At 33.3% G+C, this 22,474-nt stretch overlaps 1 protein-coding gene across 9 annotated transcripts; it reads right to left on the bottom strand.

The window, feature by feature from the left end:
• Positions 1 to 1,215: 1,215 nt before the first annotated feature.
• Nmdmc (NAD-dependent methylenetetrahydrofolate dehydrogenase) lies at positions 1,216 to 20,809 on the bottom strand. 9 transcript variants are annotated; one of them, XM_085952036.1, is made up of 7 exons: positions 20,659 to 20,799; positions 17,987 to 18,167; positions 14,511 to 14,695; positions 13,928 to 14,198; positions 10,260 to 10,468; positions 9,882 to 10,007; positions 1,216 to 1,490 (listed from the first exon to the last, which is right to left on the bottom strand). In XM_085952036.1, exons 2-7 carry the CDS (start codon positions 18,064 to 18,066, stop codon positions 1,372 to 1,374), a joined length of 990 nt encoding a protein of 329 aa, XP_085808162.1. In that variant the 5' UTR covers positions 18,067 to 18,167; positions 20,659 to 20,799; the 3' UTR covers positions 1,216 to 1,371. The 9 variants fall into 9 exon arrangements, with proteins under 9 accessions (XP_085808162.1, XP_085808163.1, XP_085808166.1 ...); XM_085952037.1 differs by having other exon boundaries at positions 17,987 to 18,099; XM_085952033.1 differs by having other exon boundaries at positions 1,217 to 1,490; positions 17,987 to 18,074.
• Between the last annotated feature and the right edge of the window lie 1,665 nt (positions 20,810 to 22,474).

Here is a 22,474-nt window from a genome sequence, read left to right as displayed (position 1 = left end):
TTTTTTAAAAAGGGAGACGTAGTAACATAAAGTTTGAAAACCACTGACTTCACATTTGAATTTTGTCTTACTATATTACTTTGTGCGTACTATATTTTTTGCTGAAATACTATAATTTTGAAGGCACTGTACTATAATTCCACTTTCAAAATATGGCAACACTGTAGGTAGATAATAATCAAAGGCTTTTTTACCTCTTTCGAGCAACTTTCCTTCGCCAAAATTTATTATATTACGAAATTATAGTACTTTGTACTAATTTATAGTACGGAAATGTCGAAATTCTAGTACTTTCGACGTATTTTTTCTAATCTCCAAATTAAATTTTGAAGATAAAAATACATTTTTATTCCGATACCTAGGTAGGTATTCAAAATTATTATAGTATTTTGCGTACTATATTTTTTTAATATCTTAACGGATGGCAGCACTTTACTTTGGCATTATTTGGGTATATAGTGAAGCAACACATCGACGACAGACCTACAAATCTTTCTGAAGAGTGAAATGGGGGAGCCACTGTCAAAAACTACCCAATCACGGCTTGTAACTGGCAAAATCTAACGTTTTTCAATATGGCGTCCTATGGTAGTTCGTAGTTCCATTTTTACACATTCTCTAGATAAGTTTGTAGGTCTGTACTTATATTTTCCTACAGCATTCACAAAACGGGACTTAACAATTTTATTAGTTTTGTTAGAATATAAACAATAAATTAATTAGTTGTAATATATTCAAAATAATTTACGGGTACCTACCATTATTAATCAGCTTAATTTAGGTACCTAGTTTTCATTTTGGATATTGCACAAGAACAATATTTTTGAAGTAAGTTTAAAAAATCAGAAAAAATTGTTAATATGATGTGAATTATTGGGGTCAAGGCATGTTGATTTTCCTTGAGGAACAGATGGTAACAAATCGACACCTTCTTAAAAGGTCGGAACTGTGTTTTTGGCTATTTTGACTTAATTGCCTTTTATTAAATAATTTAAAAAATCATATATCAATCAGCTAAAAATTACAGTTCCAGCATAAAAAATTAACGTTGCGGTGTCATTAAAATTCTATTAGTACATACTGAAAAGTACCATGTTGCAGTTCCGACCTTATACGTAGGGGGTGTCGAAATGTTGGAATTCACACAATAAATATATTGCTTACCTCCGGTGTCGCTGTTTCATTAATGCATAGGCAAAATAAATAAATATAGGTACCATCTATCATCATAATATATTTCAATAATTATTAATACATACATTAAAAATTATTATGTATTTTTTGATTCCATGACGACATAGTAATTTCAAGTATATCATTTTTATATAAAACTGATAATAAATTTGTAAATATTATACAAAACAGTCAAATTTATGAACGATTAACTAAATTCTTTGCAGCTTTAAAGGTGTTTCTCATTAACATGGCCACTGTCATGGGTCCCACCCCACCGGGAACAGGTGTTATGGCTCCGGCGACTTTTGATACTTCTGTAATAAAATCAACCATATTTTTTTTTATAATTACTTAACATTAAAGTAATATAAAAGCAATTATTATTATTATTATTATTACAATTATTATGATTATTCAGATAATCGAAAAACTAATAAAACATCTATTTCACCGTAAGAAAATACAGCACACTCTCAGTAATCCGCCGCTCGATTATCCGACAACTACTATAATCCGCCGTTATTTTTATTTATTTATTTATTTATAAAAACAGTATTACGGCATTACAGCTATTGGCCAATGCGCCATAATACATAATACATACAAATGTATAAAAATATCTTAATTACAAATAACAATAAAAAGACAGCATGTGTAAATATTAATGAAATATGATAATTTATACAATTATAAATTTAGCCTATTTAATACGTCCACAAACATTATATAGTTAATAAAAAACAAATCAACCTTTATGGTGCCATCAAATACGCTAATTGCACGATACACAGCATCATGAAACATAATATCTGTCCTGCGACGAGGTATCTTGAAGACCGTGGAGCTACGAGTGATATTGGTGGGAACATGAAAATTAATATTTGCCAGTATATACGGATTGTAAATGAACCCATGAAGAAGTAAAAAGAAATGCTTTAAAAGAACAATCACTCTTCGGGTAGACAGGGATTGCATTGATAGCATACCCAGAAGAAAACGAGTCGGGAAATTCATTTTATTGTCATTATCATAAGGAAAGAACCCGTATGTTCTTAAGTAGAGAAATCTAAGAAATCTATTGTGGACTCGATCCAACTTAATTGTGTGGATGGACCTATTAGGACTCCAAATAATGCTGGCATATTCAAGAATACTCAACACAAATGATACGTATAATGTACATTTTGCTAGATCTAGTACTGATGTCAAGAATATGCTGATTGAAAGTGAACTTTGCATCATACAATACACCCAAATCTTTTATCTCCGTTACCCTACTCAATATTATACCAGACAATGTGTATGGGAACAATAAGGTGTGCCTTGAACGACTGAATGAAATAATATTACATTTGGAGGTAGCGAATTCAAGTTTATTCAATATAGACCATTGCGAGATAGCACCTAGGTCAGACTGCATCATCGCACAGCATAATGGGGTTTCAGTAGTTCGAAAAAGTTTAAGATCATCTGCGAATAGCAAACAAGAAGAATTGGTTATAACTTTGACAATATCATCAAAAAATATTAAAAACAAAATTGGGCCAAGATTTGAACCTTGAGGATCACCAGAGTTTGTTCTAAAAATCCGCGATTCATTCCCATGGTAATCAACAAATTGACGGCGATTTTTCAAATAAGAAGCAAAAAAACATATTATACTATATGACGCGCCAAATGTACAAAGCTTTTGTAATAAAATATCGTGATCAACAAGATCAAATGCCTTGGAAATATCTGTGTACACAGAATCAACTTGAATTGACTTATCCATAGAATTTGAAATAAAATTATTATACACTATAAGATTTGTTACTGTGGACCGCCTAAGTCGAAAACCATGCTGCGAATCGGAGAGGCGAGAGTCTATTTAACGGTTGATGTGTATATGTAATATCGATTCAAATAATTTACATGGAGCCGAAAGAACTGCTATTGGCCTATAGTTAGAGATCTCTGATCTAGATCCCTTTTTATGAAGCGGCCTTAGGCGGGTTATTTTCCATGCATCAGGAAAAGTGCTGGATGCTATGATTAAATTAAATATATGTTTAAGCGGAAAGGATATATGTTCGTAACAGCCCTTAACAACATAAGGTGGCAAGCCATCTGGACCAAATAAACTTTTGGGAGACAAATTTGAAAACCTATATTCCATATCTTTCTCGTCAAAAGCTGAGATTTGAATATCTTGCGTTGCAGACGAAGGACCAGCAGAATCGGGGTCAAGTAGCGGTTCTATTGAGCTATAAAGTGATTCAAAATGCTTAGCAAATGCATCAGATATACCATGGTTCTCTATAGGATCATTATTCAACGTCATCATGTCATTGTCTTTTGTAGTACTACTGGAACTAAGCGAATGAATATATTTCCAAAAACAATTAGGATCTGAGACAATATTTCGACCAATCGACGTTAAATATGATTTGTGAGCCGAAGAGATGTCGCACTTCAATGAGTTTCTGAGACAGGAAAATTTACTATAATCTGCAGTCCGTCCATGTTTTTTCCACAGTGTGTGATAATATGCCTTTGACCTCAGATTATAAATAATTTCTGGCGTAAACCACTTAGGATATGAGTACTTCGGTAGATGAACGAGCCGGCGAGGGAAACAGGAGTCCAGACTGTTATAAAATTTATTATAGAAAATATCTAATGCCGTGTTTACATTAATTTGTTCATATAAAGATATCCAATCTGTAGTACTCAAAGAATTATACAACGCTAAAAAATTTCCATTTGAAAAATTCCATTGCGGATTATGCCTATTCAGTGGAGGAATCGACGAATCATTTCTGTGCGATACATGCTTAAAAGATACAATTGTGCAAGTAGAGGGATGATGGACATCTTCAGGAACGAGAGGCTCGTCACACTCGCTGACCACCGTGCAACCAACGTTAGATAGCACTAAATCAAGCGTCCGACCGAGACTATTTTTCACAGAAGAAAATTGTTTTAAATTAAATAAATTATTAAAGCTGGTATAATCAGATTCAATTATACCAGCGGAATACAAATTAAAATCTCCCAAAATAATAAGTTTTTTGTTGGGCAGTACCAAATTTTCTATTATGTGAAAAAAGTCACTGTATGTAGTCGCTGAGCTGCCGGGAGGGAAGTATACAGCGGCCAAGTACAGTGAACAAAAGTTAAAATTAACTTTACACAAATTAAAATCAAAATCATATTCACTCAAATTTGATCTGGTTGGATATAAAGTTTGTGTGGATAATGCTACCCCATTTCTAATTGCCAGTAAAACGCCCCCACCTCGTCTACCATTTCGACGGTCTGTTCTATGCACAGAATATTCACTTCCGAACAGCTCATTGGCCGATATGGTGTCGTCGAGCCATGTTTCGCTAAGAGCAATTATCGATGGTCGGGCACACAATAAACCCTCTTTAAATGTATTTACTTTAGTTTTTAAGCCTCTCACATTTTGATAATAAATCTGGCATGACCGAGGTGCAGGGGTTGTTGAATGATGCTTATTATAAGCGAGTCATGCTGTGGATGGGTGAGGGATTTCATTTGAGTAGTCCGTCATTGATCGCTCCCTCTGCTCCGCGTACAGGCGAGCCGGACATGTTGCACTATGGGTCGGGTGGTCATATGGCCGCTTGTGACGGCGGCAGGCAACGCATTTTGGTGAAGCTTCCTTCACGGGGCAGTCCGCACGGTCGTGGCCTGGTTCGGCACAGTAAGAACAGGTGACGTCTTTTGCCGAGCACGATTTGGCCATGTGCCCATATAAGTGGCATTTATTGCACTTGGTTACCCCTAGATAGTTCTGGAGTGGGAAAGAGTCCCACCCCATGTACAGTCTGTCATCTGCGATGAGAGCAGACCACACTGCGGCAGGTACATAAGTGATATAATGGCATCTGCCAGTCCTGGGACCCGCCTTGTGGCTGAGGCGTACGGCCTGGTAGGCCTCCTCAGATAGACCCGTCTGCTCTCTTGTAGAGTTGTAAATTGCCTCCCGAAGCTGGGGTTCTGTAGTGGAAGCCGGCATATTAAAAATAATAATGCGAGGCTGCTTTTTTCCTGCGAGTTTAACTCTCAGAGCAGTCTCTGAGGTCTCCAGAGCGCTGACAATACGCTTGGCCTCGTCCTCAGAGCGGGGGTGTACGATAACACCTCCGTTTCTGACGTTTCTAATTTCCGTTATTTGTACCCCAATATCCCTGGGATTAAGGGACTTCTTTATGAGTTCCCTTGTCGTTTCCGATCGTTTTTCTCCTTCTCCCGTAGGGAAGAAGAGGACTCCAGGCCTTGGTGCTAGCGGCAACAGCGAAGGAAATGCTGACCCAGCGACAGCATGTGCCGTGAATGGCGCCGCTGCCGCCTTCCTAACGCAGTAGCCCAGGTGGTATTAATAGGGGGGGCAGTGATGGTAGGCTCCTTGTGGATTTGTAATGTGGCAGTTTTGAGAGTTTTCGTCTGCTCTCTCAAATTAGCAATGGCCAGGTTTTGATTTTCAATGTTTAATTGCCTATCACGAAGTTGAATCTGCAGGCCCTTAATCTCGCTTTTAAATTTACATTTAAATTTTACTAGTTGAAAGCACAAAATCAAGCTCTATAATTTCTAGTATTCGATTGTCAAATTCAGTAGTCCACTGCGTACAAGTATACAATACAGATGAGACAGGTTTATTTTGGAAACTTCTTCGTAAAACATACGTTCATCGCGAAGAAAGTAATGTACCAGGGAGGAAAGTGCCCAAGGACCGCATCACAATTATGCCGTACTCCAATGCAACCGGGACACACAAACTGAAGTTTTTGGTCATAGGGAAAGCCAGGAATCCTAAGCCATTCAAGAATATCTGCCTCACTGAACAACTGGTTGTGTCAAGTGATTTACTGTTTAATATTTAGTTAATAAAAGTTTCAATAAAAATTTTAGTTTATAAAAAATAATATGTATAATTTAGTAAATACTTGATTTTGATTATAAATAAAACCGTAATTTGCTAGTAAATAAGTCTGAAAAAAAAAACTATTTTTACGAAATACCTGTTTTAATTTTTACCATATTTTGTCTGTATGCAATATAATACGCCGCTTTCACTAATTGGACACTTGTCTGGTTTTTAGGATGACGGATTGCTGAGAGAGTACTGTACAGTGGAACCCCGATCTACCGTTCTCGCATAAATCGTTTTCTCGCACGGATCGTTCATTTTTGATAGTCCCGCCAAACACCCATAAGAACAATGTTAAATAATCCCGCATTAACCGTTCCCCAATTTATCGTTTTCCTCGATCTATCGTCTAAATATTATGGTCCCGTCACAAATATTATCCCGATTGACCGTTTTTGTTGAATATTTTTCATTTCGCTTTCGTAGAATTCTTTATGATACATAGATGCTATTACAGATATTTCAGTTGCGTCGCTTTGTTTGCACAGTTCGGTCGACGCTTAGGCTTGCCTCGCATCTCGTATCACGAAGTTTTATAAGTCGCAACTAAAATTCCCCCCATGAAGAAAACTACAACTCTAGCTGAGAAACTGAAAATAATTCAAGACGTCGAAAAAATCTAGGAGAAAAACGAGTTTTTTTTAATTTTTTCTTGTATATCCCGCATTTATGGTTTTTTTCTAGGGTCCCTTGAAAATTGTAGAATCGGGGTTTCACTGTAGTAGTATTTTTTTTAAATCACTATTTTTTACTAATTATATTTTCTACGTAGGTAGGTATACATTTTTCTTATAATCATACGAAACTGATGATCAAAAAGGATCCGAATAATCGAAAATATAGTTAATCGAAAATCTGGATAATCGAGGTCCGGATTACCAATGTTCTATTGTATTTCAAAACATTACAACAGGTCACAGTCGGCTAGACGAGAGCTCAGCAAACCGCGGCTCTTATGCGCATGCTGGCTGTTTTCTGCCAAATTCACAATTTACAACAAAACACAACTTATTTGCGAGGGCGTATGCTGTCGGTGACACAAGAAAGCAGTTGAAGAACTTGAGAAAAGTGTTGAAAAATCGAGCTCTTTAATTAATTAAGTACTAGGTGCAATCTTCGAATAATGTTAATTTTACAAGATTTATCGTAAGTCAGGAAATCGTTAAGAGAGGAAAATCATTCACATAAATGCATCTGAAGAACTTTTTCGGGATTTCAAAAACAAAGCATAAATTCAAATTATCTGCTAAAACAGTTGAAGAAAGAAATGTTAAAATGTCTTGAAATGTAACCTACCAATAAGTCGAAGACATAAAATTAACAAGCAAAGAGTTATGCAGCTCCAAATTTGTAGGTCTTGCCATAGAAATTGAATATTTAGAGAGACAAAAATGTAATTAAACTTCATAACACTAGTGGAGCGCTCTAAAAGATCTATAAAAGTTTGATACCATGATTTTTAATACTTGGAATAGCCTTCCGAACTCATATGACTAGTTGAAAAAATTTGCATTTGCAATTCTTACTATATTCGAGTCTACATAATAAATATGTGAACAATCATTTTCAAACATGAACCATATAAATAGCATTTTGAGAAGCCAAATAACTGATGAGAATTTGGAGTTGTGCCTGAAATTAAAAACTACAAGTTACAGACCAAACATACAGAAACTGTCCAAAGAAATGCAAGGTTTCACATTAGTTCATTAATTCATACACTGTAAAAATTATATAAATACATTTATAATTTCAACAATAAAAAATGTATACAGTTGAAATTGGTTATTACGAGGAATATGGGACCGACTGAATTTGCTCGTTATATCAGAGAATAGGTATTTTTAAATGAGCGGTCACATAACACAAAAAGTCGCAATTCAAACAAAAATAGAAGTAGAACATAAAAAATCTGAAAACCATCGTAAAAATCCCGGAACAAGCATGGCATTCATAAACTACAAAAGAAGTTGTTTATTGTAATGAACGATGGTAGGTACCTACTGACCAATGGACTCTTTAGGTCAAATGGTCAATGACCCTACAAAAATAAATATCTTACAATCTACATAATATGTACAATGTCATATATAATTATAATTATCATCTAATACGTCAACGCGAGAACACGCCAATGTACATGTGTGTGTAACTCCCATACACACAATATGTCTCACATTCGCTAACTCAGCGCGGTCAATTGATGATATGCTGAAATAAAATATTTCTTTCTCTCTCATTTTTCATGTGAGTCGGAGAGAAAGCACAACGTTCACCATAATCTTTTTCACATTTTCTCGCAACATGTCGCTATATTCGGTCATTGCCCGATATGAAACAGATATACATTTTCAATGTGTCAAATGAAACAGATATAACGTCGACTGACTTGTACCTACCATGCCGACACAGTATGTTATTCTGTCAGTTGAAAAAGCCACAAGGTGTTCAACGGAGTATTAAATTAATTAAAAATGTGTTTGATTGTTTTAATCTTAAGTAAATAGTATTAGGTACAGTTATTATATAAATAAACACACAAAGTTTGGTTTTTAGTGATTTATTTAGTGATATTGTGGCATTGTTTATCGCGACGGTTTATTTGTTTGAACTGACACTTTAATTTAAAATGTTTAATTCGGTGGATTATATTTTAAACGAAATAAAGAATAACACTATGATAAGCGTCTACAAACGAAGATGTCAGGCAGGTACATGCATTTCAAAAACCAAAGAAAGAAGAGTGGACTTAATTTACAATAAATTATAACGTGTCGTGTGCAATTTTGGTGAACAATGGGTTGGCGATGTGAAAAATGGACATTTTTTTGAAGGGTAAGTAGGTACCTACCTTTAACAATTTCTAGCACTTATTCTATAATGTATAAAAAGCCAATTTGCAATACGTCTTTTAAGTATACAACGAAAAGGCAAATTAAAATAATATATTCAAAATTTACCTACCACTTTTTCTAGCCTAAGGCCACCAATGCTACTGACATCAGGTTGGATTTTTTACATGAAATTTCAACCATATGGGTGAATACTTTTTCAATGTTGCCAGCGAAAACACCAATTAGGTATTTAGAGACTTAACTAGTGTCATAAACGTAATCCGATACCAACGGCATCGGTCTAGTCGGATTTTATTGCTTAGGGTCGAAAATGTTTTTAAATAATCGACACATTGACAATTTTAAGAAAGTTTTTGACGATATTTTTGCTCGGTATATCCGATAAGTAGCTTGTTATAAAAGTGAATAAATGTATGGAGAAAATCATAAACTAAAATGTCAACGAATGTTTCCTCATTCCATCCAAGATCTTGCTATGTCCGTGATCGTAATAACTGAGTTCGATTGTATTTACATTAGTTTTATCAGGAAATCTTCTTCACTTAATAAATAAACAATTATAACATGTAATTAATTCAATTAAATAAATCGTATTTGTAAAAATATATTTATGGCTCTCGAAAAAATTCTTAACCGTTGTGCTGTTGTGCTACTCATATTATTTGTCTCCTTTTGTCCAAGAGTATGCCAACTCCTGCTAGCCGCTAGCCTAATATCTCTTACAAAATAAGTTATCTTTCGAAATTCAAAACATTCCCAAATACAATGTTCATTTTAAAAAATCATTAAGTTTTTAATACACCCCTGAAAGAATTATAAAAATTCTTTCAGGGGTGTATTTAAGATAACACCATAACAATTATGTTAGAAATAATAAAATATGTTTCTGCTATTTATTGATAACTCACCATCAAATGCAACATCACCTACTAATTTAGTCTTTCCTGTATCAGGCGAAGTAATTCTAGATATTCCAACATCAATGATAGTTGCACCTGGTTTCACCATGTCTGCTTTTATCAATCCTGGTAACCCTGCGAAAGACAACTTGAACTGAGTATATCTATAGAACATGTTTTGCAATTACCTAGTACATATTGTCCTCGTGTGACCATTAGTGAGAATTTTTAATCGGTATAGTGCACAGCATTAATACATTGGACACTAAAGATGCGCCCAGCGTGTAACGATTAAGGTGGCCATTCGATATAATTACCATGCTATTTAAATGTGGTAATTAAAAAGTAATCTAGTCAGCAGTCAATGTGAAAACGAAATATAGTTACCAGTAGCAGATATTATAATGTCAGCATTTCTGCAAAAAAATGCAAGCTGTTCAGGAGGGGTGTAACGATGGCAGATGGTGACGGTTGCGTCCATTCCAGCGTGAGACTCATGTCGGCCATCCGTGTGCAGTAGCATCGCAATCGGCATACCGACATTTTTAGAACGACCAACAACAACTACACTACGCCCGAATGTTTCAATATTGTTTCTAGAAAAAGAGAATTTTATATAAGATTAGGATATTTCAATTTTACAGCTGTACCTAAGTACCTATTATCTGAAAGAGAAGAAAAACTATGCATGCATGATTAATGTATTATCAGATGAACAATCACAGCAGTCAGTACAATTCCACTAACTGAGGCGTCTAATTACAAAAAGCGACAAAAGTCCACAATTCAATATTTTCGGGAAACAACGTTTTTATGTTTCTAGCTTCAATTATTTGTTTTAACGTGAGATTTTTTTTTCTGTTGTATTCTATGTCGAAATTAGAACCAAATGGCAATTTGTTTCAGCCGATAAACTCTTAAATGTAATAAATATAGGCAAAATAAAATTGGACTTAGCGCTACTTGTACTTCACTTTTTAATTTATCCCGCATAAGGCACATATTTCCGTGGCACTGTCATAAGTTTACCAGATCCTACAGCATGGGAGACGCCCTTTTCAATATTGAACGTTCCCTTATTGGTTGACTTAAACACGCGCGAAATCAACCAAGCTTTAAATAATATGAAAAATGGACTTGGCGCTTTTTGTAATAAATCGAGACTTAAAATATTTTTCGTAGGGTTATGTCGCGTTTTGGAATTTATAAATCAATACATATTGTGTAAAATTATACAAAGAATACGTGCGTATTTTTTTCTCGATTTTGACCAAATGTGGACTTATCGCTTTTTGGAATTAGACGCCTCAACTTATCTTTAGAGAGTGGACAAAAATTAAACTACATAGACAAAGCTAGTTTTAGGGCCATATGTATGAGATTCCCAAATTCTTTATAAGATATTTAACCGATTTTCCATCATATAGCGTATAGCACTGTTTGTGACGTAAGCAATCTGACGTCACACGCCATTGAAAATGGCTGCTTTATCTGTCACTTTCAAATGTCAAATGTCAAAGCGCAATATTTATCATGGAGAGATAAGATGGATTTACATAAGATTACGATAAAATATCTCCGCTAAACGACCGCAAAAATAGGTACCTACTGCTGTATCTGGCATTAAATTATGCAATTGGAAGCATTCTGCATTCTTCAAAATATTATGGTACCTACCTACCTAGTTAATTAATGTAAGATAACTGTAATAAACAAGGCACAACTCTCAAATACACTGGATACATCATTAGTGTCATACGGTGATTGGTATAAATGATAATATTATACAGAGATCATTACATATTATTATCTAAATCCGTTTGCATTTCTGTCATTTATTCTTATTCTGTTCTGACATCTCATAATTGAAGTGAAGTTAGTCATAATAATATGTATGTATTCAGTATTGCCACCAAATGGAAATATTTACTGGCAATACTTTATCCTTTCGTACAGTAGAATTATAAAATAAATGTGATAAAATAACTGATAAATTATTTAAAGTTCATAATAATTATTCATTTATAATTATTAAATTTCTATGGTACCGTTCGCACACTTTCAGACACATTTACAATTTCAAAATTTTGAATTATTGATCGGGGAATGAAATCTTATAAGATTGCCATTATACGGATACACTGACACATGATGACGTCACATTAAACAACGAATTACGTTTGTACTCATGCATACAAACGTGCAGTATATAGCCTATAAGGTTTTTGGGAATCTCATGCATACGACCCTTAGTTTGTGTGTGTTCTCAAATCCTTAGAAGCATTGTCTCCTTGCTCATTTGATTTCATAAAAAAAAATGTTAGTAATAATTATTTTTTTCACACATTATATGAGTCGTATAGTATCAAAAGTAGAACTGTCGCAAATATATCGAAATTTAGCTAAGTATGCCAAATTATTCTTCTGACCATGATGTACTTCTAGCAATATAATATTCGAATCAAAAACATATCTGTGTGGTATAAAATTGTGATGGAAAATAGGGCTTGGTATCAGAATTAGAACTATTTAATACTTTGGAAACAAAAGTAGAACTGTTGAATTTGAATTGAATTTCTAATTTCTAAATGTAGAAACATATTTCATGCTATTATAACACTAAAAAACCCAACAAAACCTTTTCGTCATTTTCTCGAAATGGTGAATAACGCACAGATCTACTTTTGATAGTATACGACTCATATACAGCATTGGCGAAGAGTGACTTTTGGAAAGAGGTAGGCTGCGAAAATGTAGATCTGAGAAAAAGAGCACACTTGTCAGGTATATTTACGAGAAATAAAAAACTTATATTTAATTTCACAATGGAGGGGCATCTTTCCAGAAACATGGAAGATGTCAAAGGTTACTCGAAATAATAAGCGTGGTATCTATAATAATGATACGGGCCCCGAAGTCCTAGAAATAAATCAAAAAAAATTTTGAGCACAATTTTTTTAAAAATTGGTTTTGTTCAGTTGCGTTTTTTGGGTCTCCCGATACGTTTAGGGGTACTTCAAGTGTAAATGCTGACCTGCCTACAGTCATCAGTGGACAACTACATGCTGGTAGCTGTTATTTCTGTACCAGAAAAAGTTCTTGACATGATCATATACAGCCTGGTTTCTAAAAAACTGAATTGAAAAATTGAATTTTAATAACTAACCAGCACTTTGCAACTTATATTCTTACTTCAATGAAAACGAATAAAGATGACTGAGAAAATTTATTGTGCACTATTTATATCGGATCTCCACAGCCTACCTCCATCCTTCGTCACTGGTAGTTATCAAGGATGTGTTTGTTCCCATAATCTCAATGATTCCAAGCGATTTGCCTATATGTAGCTTCAATTCTCAATTCGCCATGCCTTCGCTATAAGTAATAAGACCAATCGTTCAATGTGACAGAAAATAACTTACGCGATAAATGCTTCTCCCGTGGTCAATTTTATGGTGCATTGTAATGAGCGGATAATCCAAAAACCCAATGGCAGATGAGAATGATTTCAAAAAAAGATTGTCTATGTCAAAGGCTGAAAGAATTTTGGGCAGAAGAATGTAATCTAATCAAGCAGACGCACAATCAGAACTTAGTATAAGTTGTTCGCTGAGTGAGGGCGCCCCATGTTACATTTGACATATCATTTAATACTTTTTATACTGTTTAGCTTAGTTCTAAATTCGAACACCTGACGTTTTATGATGGTATATAACAACACTTTCATTATTTTGTTTTTCGTAAAATAATATGGGAATAATATAAATACATGAAAACCAAGGAAAACCCCCAAGTAAAGCTGGATATAAACAGCAGTCAATGAATAAAGTAAATAAACAAAATAGTTAGTCAAGTTCCCATTGAAGCGGACGAAAATAGTCCTGATGATTATTAAATTATGTATGTGGAATAAGTACCACATATTGAGTTTTATTTTAATTATTACAATGTCTTTCTGCCAAAAATTTACAGTTAACACCAAGTGAAGAAAAAATACACATTAAACATCCGAAATAACACAAAGATTATATTAGGTATGATTTTGTTTCAAATACCTTTTTAGGATTTCCTGGATGCCTATGGGGGTACATGGCATCAATGCATCCATATCTAAGCAGAGTTTTCCAACATTTTGTATATTGAATCCGTCAACATCTTTCTCAGGGCAGACGGCATTGCAAACAGTCCTCTCGTTAATACTTTCCGGTAAAGGCAATTGTATAAGGATGCCATCTACATTTGTATTTTGATTCAGTTCTTGAATTTTCTCAAGCAATTCTCTTTCACTAATACTGGTTTCTATTCGTACAGAAATGGTATCCACTCCTAGCAATAAATAAAGAAGATAGTCAAAAAAGATGTGAGTCATCATAACCCACAGCGCTATATTATATTTGTATTTACATAACATAGTATTGATGTAACTGTAACTATTAATTCATATTACTGTACATATTCACAAAAAAACATATAATAGAATTTTTTACAGTTTACACCCACCACGCAGAGGCAGTAAATTCATAACATGTTGTTTTTTTTATATAATATTATGTGTGATGCAAAGTTGAGCAAATGAGTTGAGAAAAAAAAATCTGTTGTATTATATAAGTACCAAAGTAGTAAATAATGCAGTCATACCCACTAGTTTAGCTGCTGCTAATTTTTTTGAAACATATGTTGCGCTCGCAGGATCATCTCCGACTAATACACAGGCGAGCATTGGTTTTCTATGGTCTTTCAATACCCACTGTTCTATTTCACTTCTTAGTTCCAAATTCAGTTGTTCTGAAAGGGCCTTCCCATCCAATATTCTTGCCATTTTTCTAAAATAAATATTGAAAATTGGAGAAAAAGTAATAATACGGATAAGTAAATCATGCCAATAATGCAATTAATAATTCCTGATATGATTGCAAATATATTAATATTCTTATAAAATTATTATACATTAAAATTAGGACACGCAATGTTAGTCGACGATATAAATGCAAACAATGCTGCCAACCGCATCTTAATGCCTGGTCTGCTGAGTGTCAACGACATTAAGAATCGATGAGCCCGGGCTGCCAGGTTGTCATCTTTTCAATTCAATATTTAAATACTGACAGTCATAATGAGAGAGCGTCTCAGTACTCTGGGTTACAGTAAAAAAGGCGTAACAATGTGTATCACAATATATGAATCATCGAGAATCAAAAACAATTCCTGGCGATTTTTGTATAATAAAGAATTAGTAATGAATGCCATCTTGTGTTACTTTTAAGTACTACAAACTTAAATACCCAGTCATGAGAAACATATTCCTCAGCGAATCAGAAAGCAGCAATTCATTTTCATTTGATATGTCGGCTACTGTACAATGTCATTAGTAATCGCTTCAAAATTTATTAGTACGCATGATAAAATCTCTTCTTGTGAAGACAAAGAAACCAGATCATGAGAAATTATCAAAAAATTCAAGGAAAGAAAAATAAAAGTATATTTTTTTTTATCCGCCAATATCTAATTTTTGTCATTTACATGCGAGTGTTCTGTGTAAACAAAAACATATGAAACAAAGGGTACCTTTCTAAACTTCGTAGTTAGTTTGAATAATATGATTAGAATAGAATGTTGGTTATTTGGACCTTGATTATACGGATTTTTAATTATACAGATTTCTTTATGATCATTAGTTTCGTATGAATATACGGAAAAGGTACAATTTCAAATATATAATTAATAAATAAAAATGAATTCTTCAACAATTACTATTATAGAAGGAAAATAGATGTTTTATTATTTTTTCGTTTACCCAGATTTATTGTTATCCGGTCCACCTTCATTCCCAAATAATCGAATTCTACTGTATTATACTGTATGCGGTATTGAAAACATTGTGGTATTATCCAGTATCATGTCTAAATTTGTATGAATACAAAACAGACAGACAAATTCAGTAAATGATCAATATAGCTTTTCGGAATTTACTCGAAACCACATTACGCCTTTGGAATGGGTTTTGATTCTTGACAATTCATAATGTAAGCCGTCTATAAGTATCGTGAGAAAGTTTTAAACCTAAAAAACAATTTAAATATCTGTACCATGTTTTGATACAAAATACAGTCAATCAAAATTATTTACATAATGCGTGAACATTTAATAAAATATCTAATATATTACAAACCAGTAAAGGCAATTACAAAAATCTGTTATCAGTTAAATTACCTAAAATAACAAATTACATCAAATGTTATGATGCATATTAATAATACCATTGGTCAATCATGTAAAATAAATTAATAATTCATAAATTATATTATTTTGGTAAAAAAATTGATTTTTAATGAGGGGTAGAGAACATTTTCATTTTGGAAAGCTGCATTAAGTTAGCTGTAACTCAATAAAGCCTCAATTATATTGAGCTTCTTTACGAGCTGTTTATTGGCGAATTTACAATCTACCTGTAAAGTCGCCCAGTGTAATCATCGAACAAGCTAATAAGCAGGTTGTGAACACTCTAACGAGAAAAGTTGAAAGCCGGTCAACTTTACACGCTACACGCCGGCGTGTGGGCCTACTGCGTCTGCGCAGTAGCAACCTCCCTGTAAAAAAACGAACTACGTTCTGTCAAAATAGTCGCTGGCTTGTGGCTTCTCAGCGAATGGAAAGTTTTGTGTGTAATCATCAAATCGCAGTAGCTGTATCGCCCACTTTTAAATTCGCCAACAAACAGCTCGTAAAGAAGCTTAATGTAATTGACGCTTAAGAAAAATTTAAGAAACTTTAATCACTATGCAGTCAATATGTGCATTATTTTGGCATAATCTGTAGAATAAACAAACTAAATTTAAAAAAAATGGAAATTTTGATCATTGAAAAAATTGCACTCAATGGTTTACAAGGGTTCAGGTTCTCTACCCCTGGGAAAATATTATCAAATATTTACCTATATGTAAGATTATTTCACCTCACCTATAATAACATCTAATCATTTAAAAAACCAATACACAAAAACATTAAAAAAAAACAGTAATAAACATTTTCTTATAGAGTTTGTTCTCTTGTTAAAATGTCGAAATTATGTTTCAAATGAAAATTAAGACAGTTTTTACAGTCTCTTGAAAAAAAAGTGATTTGGATTCATGAGGTTTACAAGATATAACTACAATATAGCTCTTTCATGGAGAATTTCACTGCATTTACGCCCATCAGTACGAATTACCAACTCAGTTGGTATCGGTGACCGACACTGTTGGAAAATGGAATGGAGAGTATACATATAAAGCCAATTTATTTGTTAGTCGTAAAGAGAGTTATAGCACCTGTTCATGTGCATGGATTTACTGGCACAAATAGTGTGTAAATTCTACCATCGCAATAATAACTGTATACACATAAAAGTGCTGACTGCCTCGCCAATCGCAAACTTCTTCAAGCGTAATCGAAACCCGTTATTTTCATTGTATTGTGCTATTTGACAGATTGTGAAAATTGGTAAACATCGAACAGGTTCGCTACTTATGCTTCAAATACACTCTATGACGATCGGTCATATATATGTCGAAAAACCCGTTTCTTATGTTGGCGTCCTGTGTCACAGGGTGTCACAGAGTGTAAATACGATGTCATAGCTGTCATACAATATGTATGTATAAATGTCGGAATGGCATAGATTTGATCATAGACACTAAAACGCTCTTAGCATATATGTGCCCGATCGTCATATAGTCTATTTGAACCTTTACTGTGCAGGCGCAGATATCGCACTAATTCCAATTGAAAATTCAGAAGCTGCTGAACTTATTTGATCCATGCATGCAATCTTGCTACTTGCACGATAACACATATTTACACATGTATTGTCTTGTTATGGCCGCGATAATACGTACTGTCAGCAATAAACCCATGCACGTGTAAATGAGGTATAATGTTTAAATGCACACTACCCATTTCAGTCCCACAAAAGTGTTGATCACTACTAATGATGGGATGTGTACTGGGGAACTAAGATTTGCTTTCCACAGTGGATATGTGAAAGTTTAATGAAGCATTTTTCTCATTAGTTCAACACAGATTACTAATTAAATACAAAAACAACTATAAATAATTAATCATACCACACAATTTACCTGGTATTGTATTGGGATTTTTCATTGGAAAAATATTTTTTCATGATAGTAGGTAATAGTCTTGCTTTTGAAGTAATCATTTTTAAGCCTTTTCGAAAATACAAAAATGAGTACTGAAAGATTCAACCAAGTTTTGTTGATTAAAAATTTCACGTGGGTACATTGGGTTTTTTTCGAAATTCTATAAAAATTATAAACCAAAGAACGATTATGTATAAATATTAACATTATAGTAGTTTATCTTATATAATATGGTAGTATTTCCGTGAAATCGCAGTAGAAACCTATAAATTAGACAAATTAATCTTAGTTTTATGCAATTATTTTTTAATTGAATAATCTTACAAAAACAGCTAGGTAAGTAGTATGTATGTTTTTTAAAGATTTGAAAAAAACAGCTACATGTTGTGGTCATGGTAAGAGCTTGTGATCTTATCAATACCAGCAATAAGATGCTCCCCAAACAAAGGCTATATTAACAATTTTTTTTATTTAACGAATAATTCACAAGATTTAAGAATGTAACATTCACTTACTTACTTAAATTATGTATGTTCAAAAGCTATAAATATTAAATAAACACAGTGAGATCTTAATTTTTCATTTTTAAATGCAGTGACCAAAAAAACATAATAATATATTGGAGGTAAGTATTGAATTTTTTTAAAAACCATACAAATTGGTTTAAAGAACATTAACATTAACATGTTCTTCCATCTTTTCGTGAATGTTCCCTTTCTCTTGAACCGACTGAGATATTATTTGAACGGGTGAACAAAAAAAAACTTATACAATCGAATTGTGTAACCTCGATCTTGAGCACTGTTGACATGTCAGTAAATGAACTCCAGACACACATATTGTGTCTTTAGTTCATTTAAATGATTGAAATACATTGAATTGAATATCTATGTTCAAATAGATTAGATTTCTAATTTTAAACATTATTTTGATTTAATTTTTAATATTTCAGACATGAATTGTTGGCAATAAAAATTTAAAACCGGGAATGAAATGTACTAAAACAAAACGGGACTGCAGAAACTACACATAAATGGAGGGAAAATATGAATTCCGGGCACGTAAAAGCGAGACTCCACTGTATTATGCAATTTATTATAATTTGTTTAAATACAACATAAAGTGGAAAAATCTGAATTAAATGTATAAAAAACGATGAGATGGTGCTTGTAATATGATGGAATGACATAAAAAATATGTTATACTTTTCCACTGACAGACTTGTTTAAAAAAAAGTACACAGAAACATATTATGACGACAAATAAAGCCGTTATATTGTAAGATAGGTACATTCCTTATTCAGCGTCACATAGTTAGATAAGATAAGAGTTTAATCTTGTTCATTAACAAGAAATAGAGATGTTGCATTTAAGAGAAACATAATAATATGATGTTTGGTTACGACCACGTAACATTTATTCATCAGTTCATTTTGTTGCATCATAAAACACACAAACAATATCATTTCAGCATTTATTATACATGTGTTTTTTATATTTTCAACAAATGCTATATGCAGAGTGATACGATTTTTGTGTAGCAATTGAATAAAACAAATACTTAATGATTTGTGAAAAAGTCAAGCAATAATAATTATGGTAAGTAATTGATTGAGATGAAGGTATTGATTTTGAAAATCAATTACCAAGAAATAAATAGGCACTTTTTAAGGCATCTAATAAATTGGTAGTAAGTAGATTATAAAAAAATATTCGGAATGTCATCAAACAATCTACTCCATATCGTTTTTGTGATCGAGGTCTTTTGAGACCGAAAACTAACACAAATAATAATCACACAGAACATACTGTAACCCAAAAAGAAGTAGGTTGTGTTAGGTTTTGGTATGGTTTTTGGTCTCAAATATGTATAAAATGTATAATATCCCGATATTAGTTTTCAAACGGCAAAACCAAAGCACCTCAAAGATCTATATAAATTGAAACAAATTCATTACAATATTACAGTCGTTTAAAAAGTTTTTATGTCCGGTGGAATACTTTTTTTATGTTTCTAGAATGCTTCCTGCATATTAGAAATATGCCACAAGTCCATAATAATGATCCACATGCGCTACAAAACACAAATGTTATGTAGGTATACATAAGTATTATTTTTATAGTTAATATGTTTTTACTACCGCAATTGTAAAATGAATGACTTATTAAACTCTATAAATTAATATCAATTTATAATTTACACTACCTAATTAAATTTTTATCACTAGGAAACAGCTGTTTCGTCTCAATTTACCAGACAGGCATTTAGAGATATCTAGCCAAATTGTCTGTTTTAATAATCTTAAAGGATATTTGAAAACAATTTTATTAACATGTAGGTAGAAGGGCTATAGAAACAGGTTTATTCCATAAATAAAGATACATGGTCGTAAATGAAAAAACGTGTCTCTATTGACCCCAATTTACCTACTGTATCTTTACCCAACATACTTGTTAGATTTAACTTTTTTCATTACTAAATTCACTAAAATTAACAATAATATATAGGTGACATATTGTAGCATCAAATTATTTGATCAAAATGTACAATAATGCTGACATGAGGATATCAATCTGACATTTTGACAGATGGTAATAAAACACCAAAAAGCTAAATTAAATGATAATAAATCCATAAATAATTTGTATACCATAAAGTTTATGTATCTACTAATATCCGTAAAACTATTCGTAATCACGCACGTATCTGGTTATTTAAAAATTATAATATAGGTATATAGGTATTGTATAGAAATCACCGATGTGTCAGTGTCAGACGTCAGATTGTGTTGACGGTGCTGCCAGATAACATTTTCAAAAATTCAACTCAGTATATTTTATTCTATATCAGTGTAGATCAGTGCGTCAGCTGAATGCAGAACTATTCTAACTTACATTTGAAATTTTTGAGGAGAGAGTTTTTTGAAACAACTTACTGAAATTATGTAGGTATTATCTTTATGGATAAATAGATGCATCATATTTTAGTAGGATTATTGATAAAAAAAATGGTGCATACACTTGTCCATATAAATAATAAATAATTGAAGTAGGCTATTTCAAAAAACTCTTCTGCAAAATATTTCAAATGTGAGTTAGAATAGTTCTGCATTCAGCTGACGAGTGGTTCTCATGTGCGGCCACCAGAGGATTTTGCTGAGGCCACCAACATCATTTTCAGTATTTAATTTAATTAACTGGGCTAACGTTATATATGCGTTATTGCAAATGAGTCATAACCAAGTACTTAATAAAAACCATTTTAATAATAACGGTTGAAAATTTTTGGTCGAAATTATACGTTGACCAAGGATCAAGTCAATTCAAAGAATTGGCAACAATTGCTTTATTAATATTGTAGATTTTTCCTACGATGCACCGTCTACTGTATACTGTGAAAAATCATTCATAACGAAGCCAGTTGACAGAATTGAAAAGCAGCCATGCGGCTCGCATTGGAAAAAAGAAGTACATATTGAGGAATTTCCATTTGCATTATTTTTAAATAAATAGATATGTACCTACTTAAAATAAATGTAAGTACTTGTCTATAAATAAATTGATCCATTATTTTAGTAAATAAAATTTAGCTTTAATTTTTTCAATCACACCAAAAGTGAAATTTGGTGCGGCCACCAGACGTTTCCATAGAACTGTCAATGTCTATTGTGCGGCCACAGTTAAATTTCACGTGAGAACCACTGGTGTAGATTGATAAACTTTAAGAAAATCAACGTGATTATTTGCAAATGCACGTGAATTATTTATATATTCCATGAAGGGCTTATTAATTCATAGATTGCCTTTACGAGTATCCTCATTATCGGGATAGTCATTAAAGTCCTACAAGACACCTATGTTTAAATTATAACGGATTTAAGTGTTGTACTAGTCCATTAGAGTCGTTTTTTGTGACCAGGGTTTTGTCTTTCGTCATCTTCAGGCACCAAGTCCTCAGTGTATATTTACCATTGATAAGTGCGCATAGTGCCTGAAGATGCTGAAAGACGAAAACCGGGTTGCAAAAAAACTACTCAAATGGAATAGATAGGTAGTGCAATGTTCATGGCCATGAAGTATAATAGCGCCGCAGGCGACTTTTAGCTAATTTATGATGTGTATTTATCTCACTTATCTGGTCAAGCCGACACGGCGGGCCCCCAACAGCCTCCCCAACCATGACCTACACCACTCCGGAATTCGGGTGGACACCGAGAATTTTTCTAAAAAGGGTGCTGGAGAATTACAAATCATTTTTTTGCCGTGTTTTTATTTGTCTAAGCTCAAGATATAGTTTATTGGCCTTCAATTTCAATGTTTCAAATCATTCTGACAATTTTCATGTCTGGGGGGTGCCAGGGCCCCTTGCCCCCCCCCCCCTGGGTGCATCTCAAATTGTCTAAAGCCGTTCCATTATCTGCTCTGAATGATTGACTAGTTCGTAATGTGCTCTGTCAACGAAATACG

The sequence above is a fragment of the Rhyacophila brunnea genome, unplaced genomic scaffold (assembly GCF_057557595.1).
Source record: "Rhyacophila brunnea isolate RB1 unplaced genomic scaffold, BYU_Rbru_1.0 scaffold_3, whole genome shotgun sequence".
NCBI lineage: Eukaryota > Metazoa > Arthropoda > Insecta > Trichoptera > Rhyacophilidae > Rhyacophila > Rhyacophila brunnea.
The sequence above is the reverse complement of the archived record's forward strand: the minus strand, read 5'-3'. Positions and strand labels throughout refer to the sequence as shown.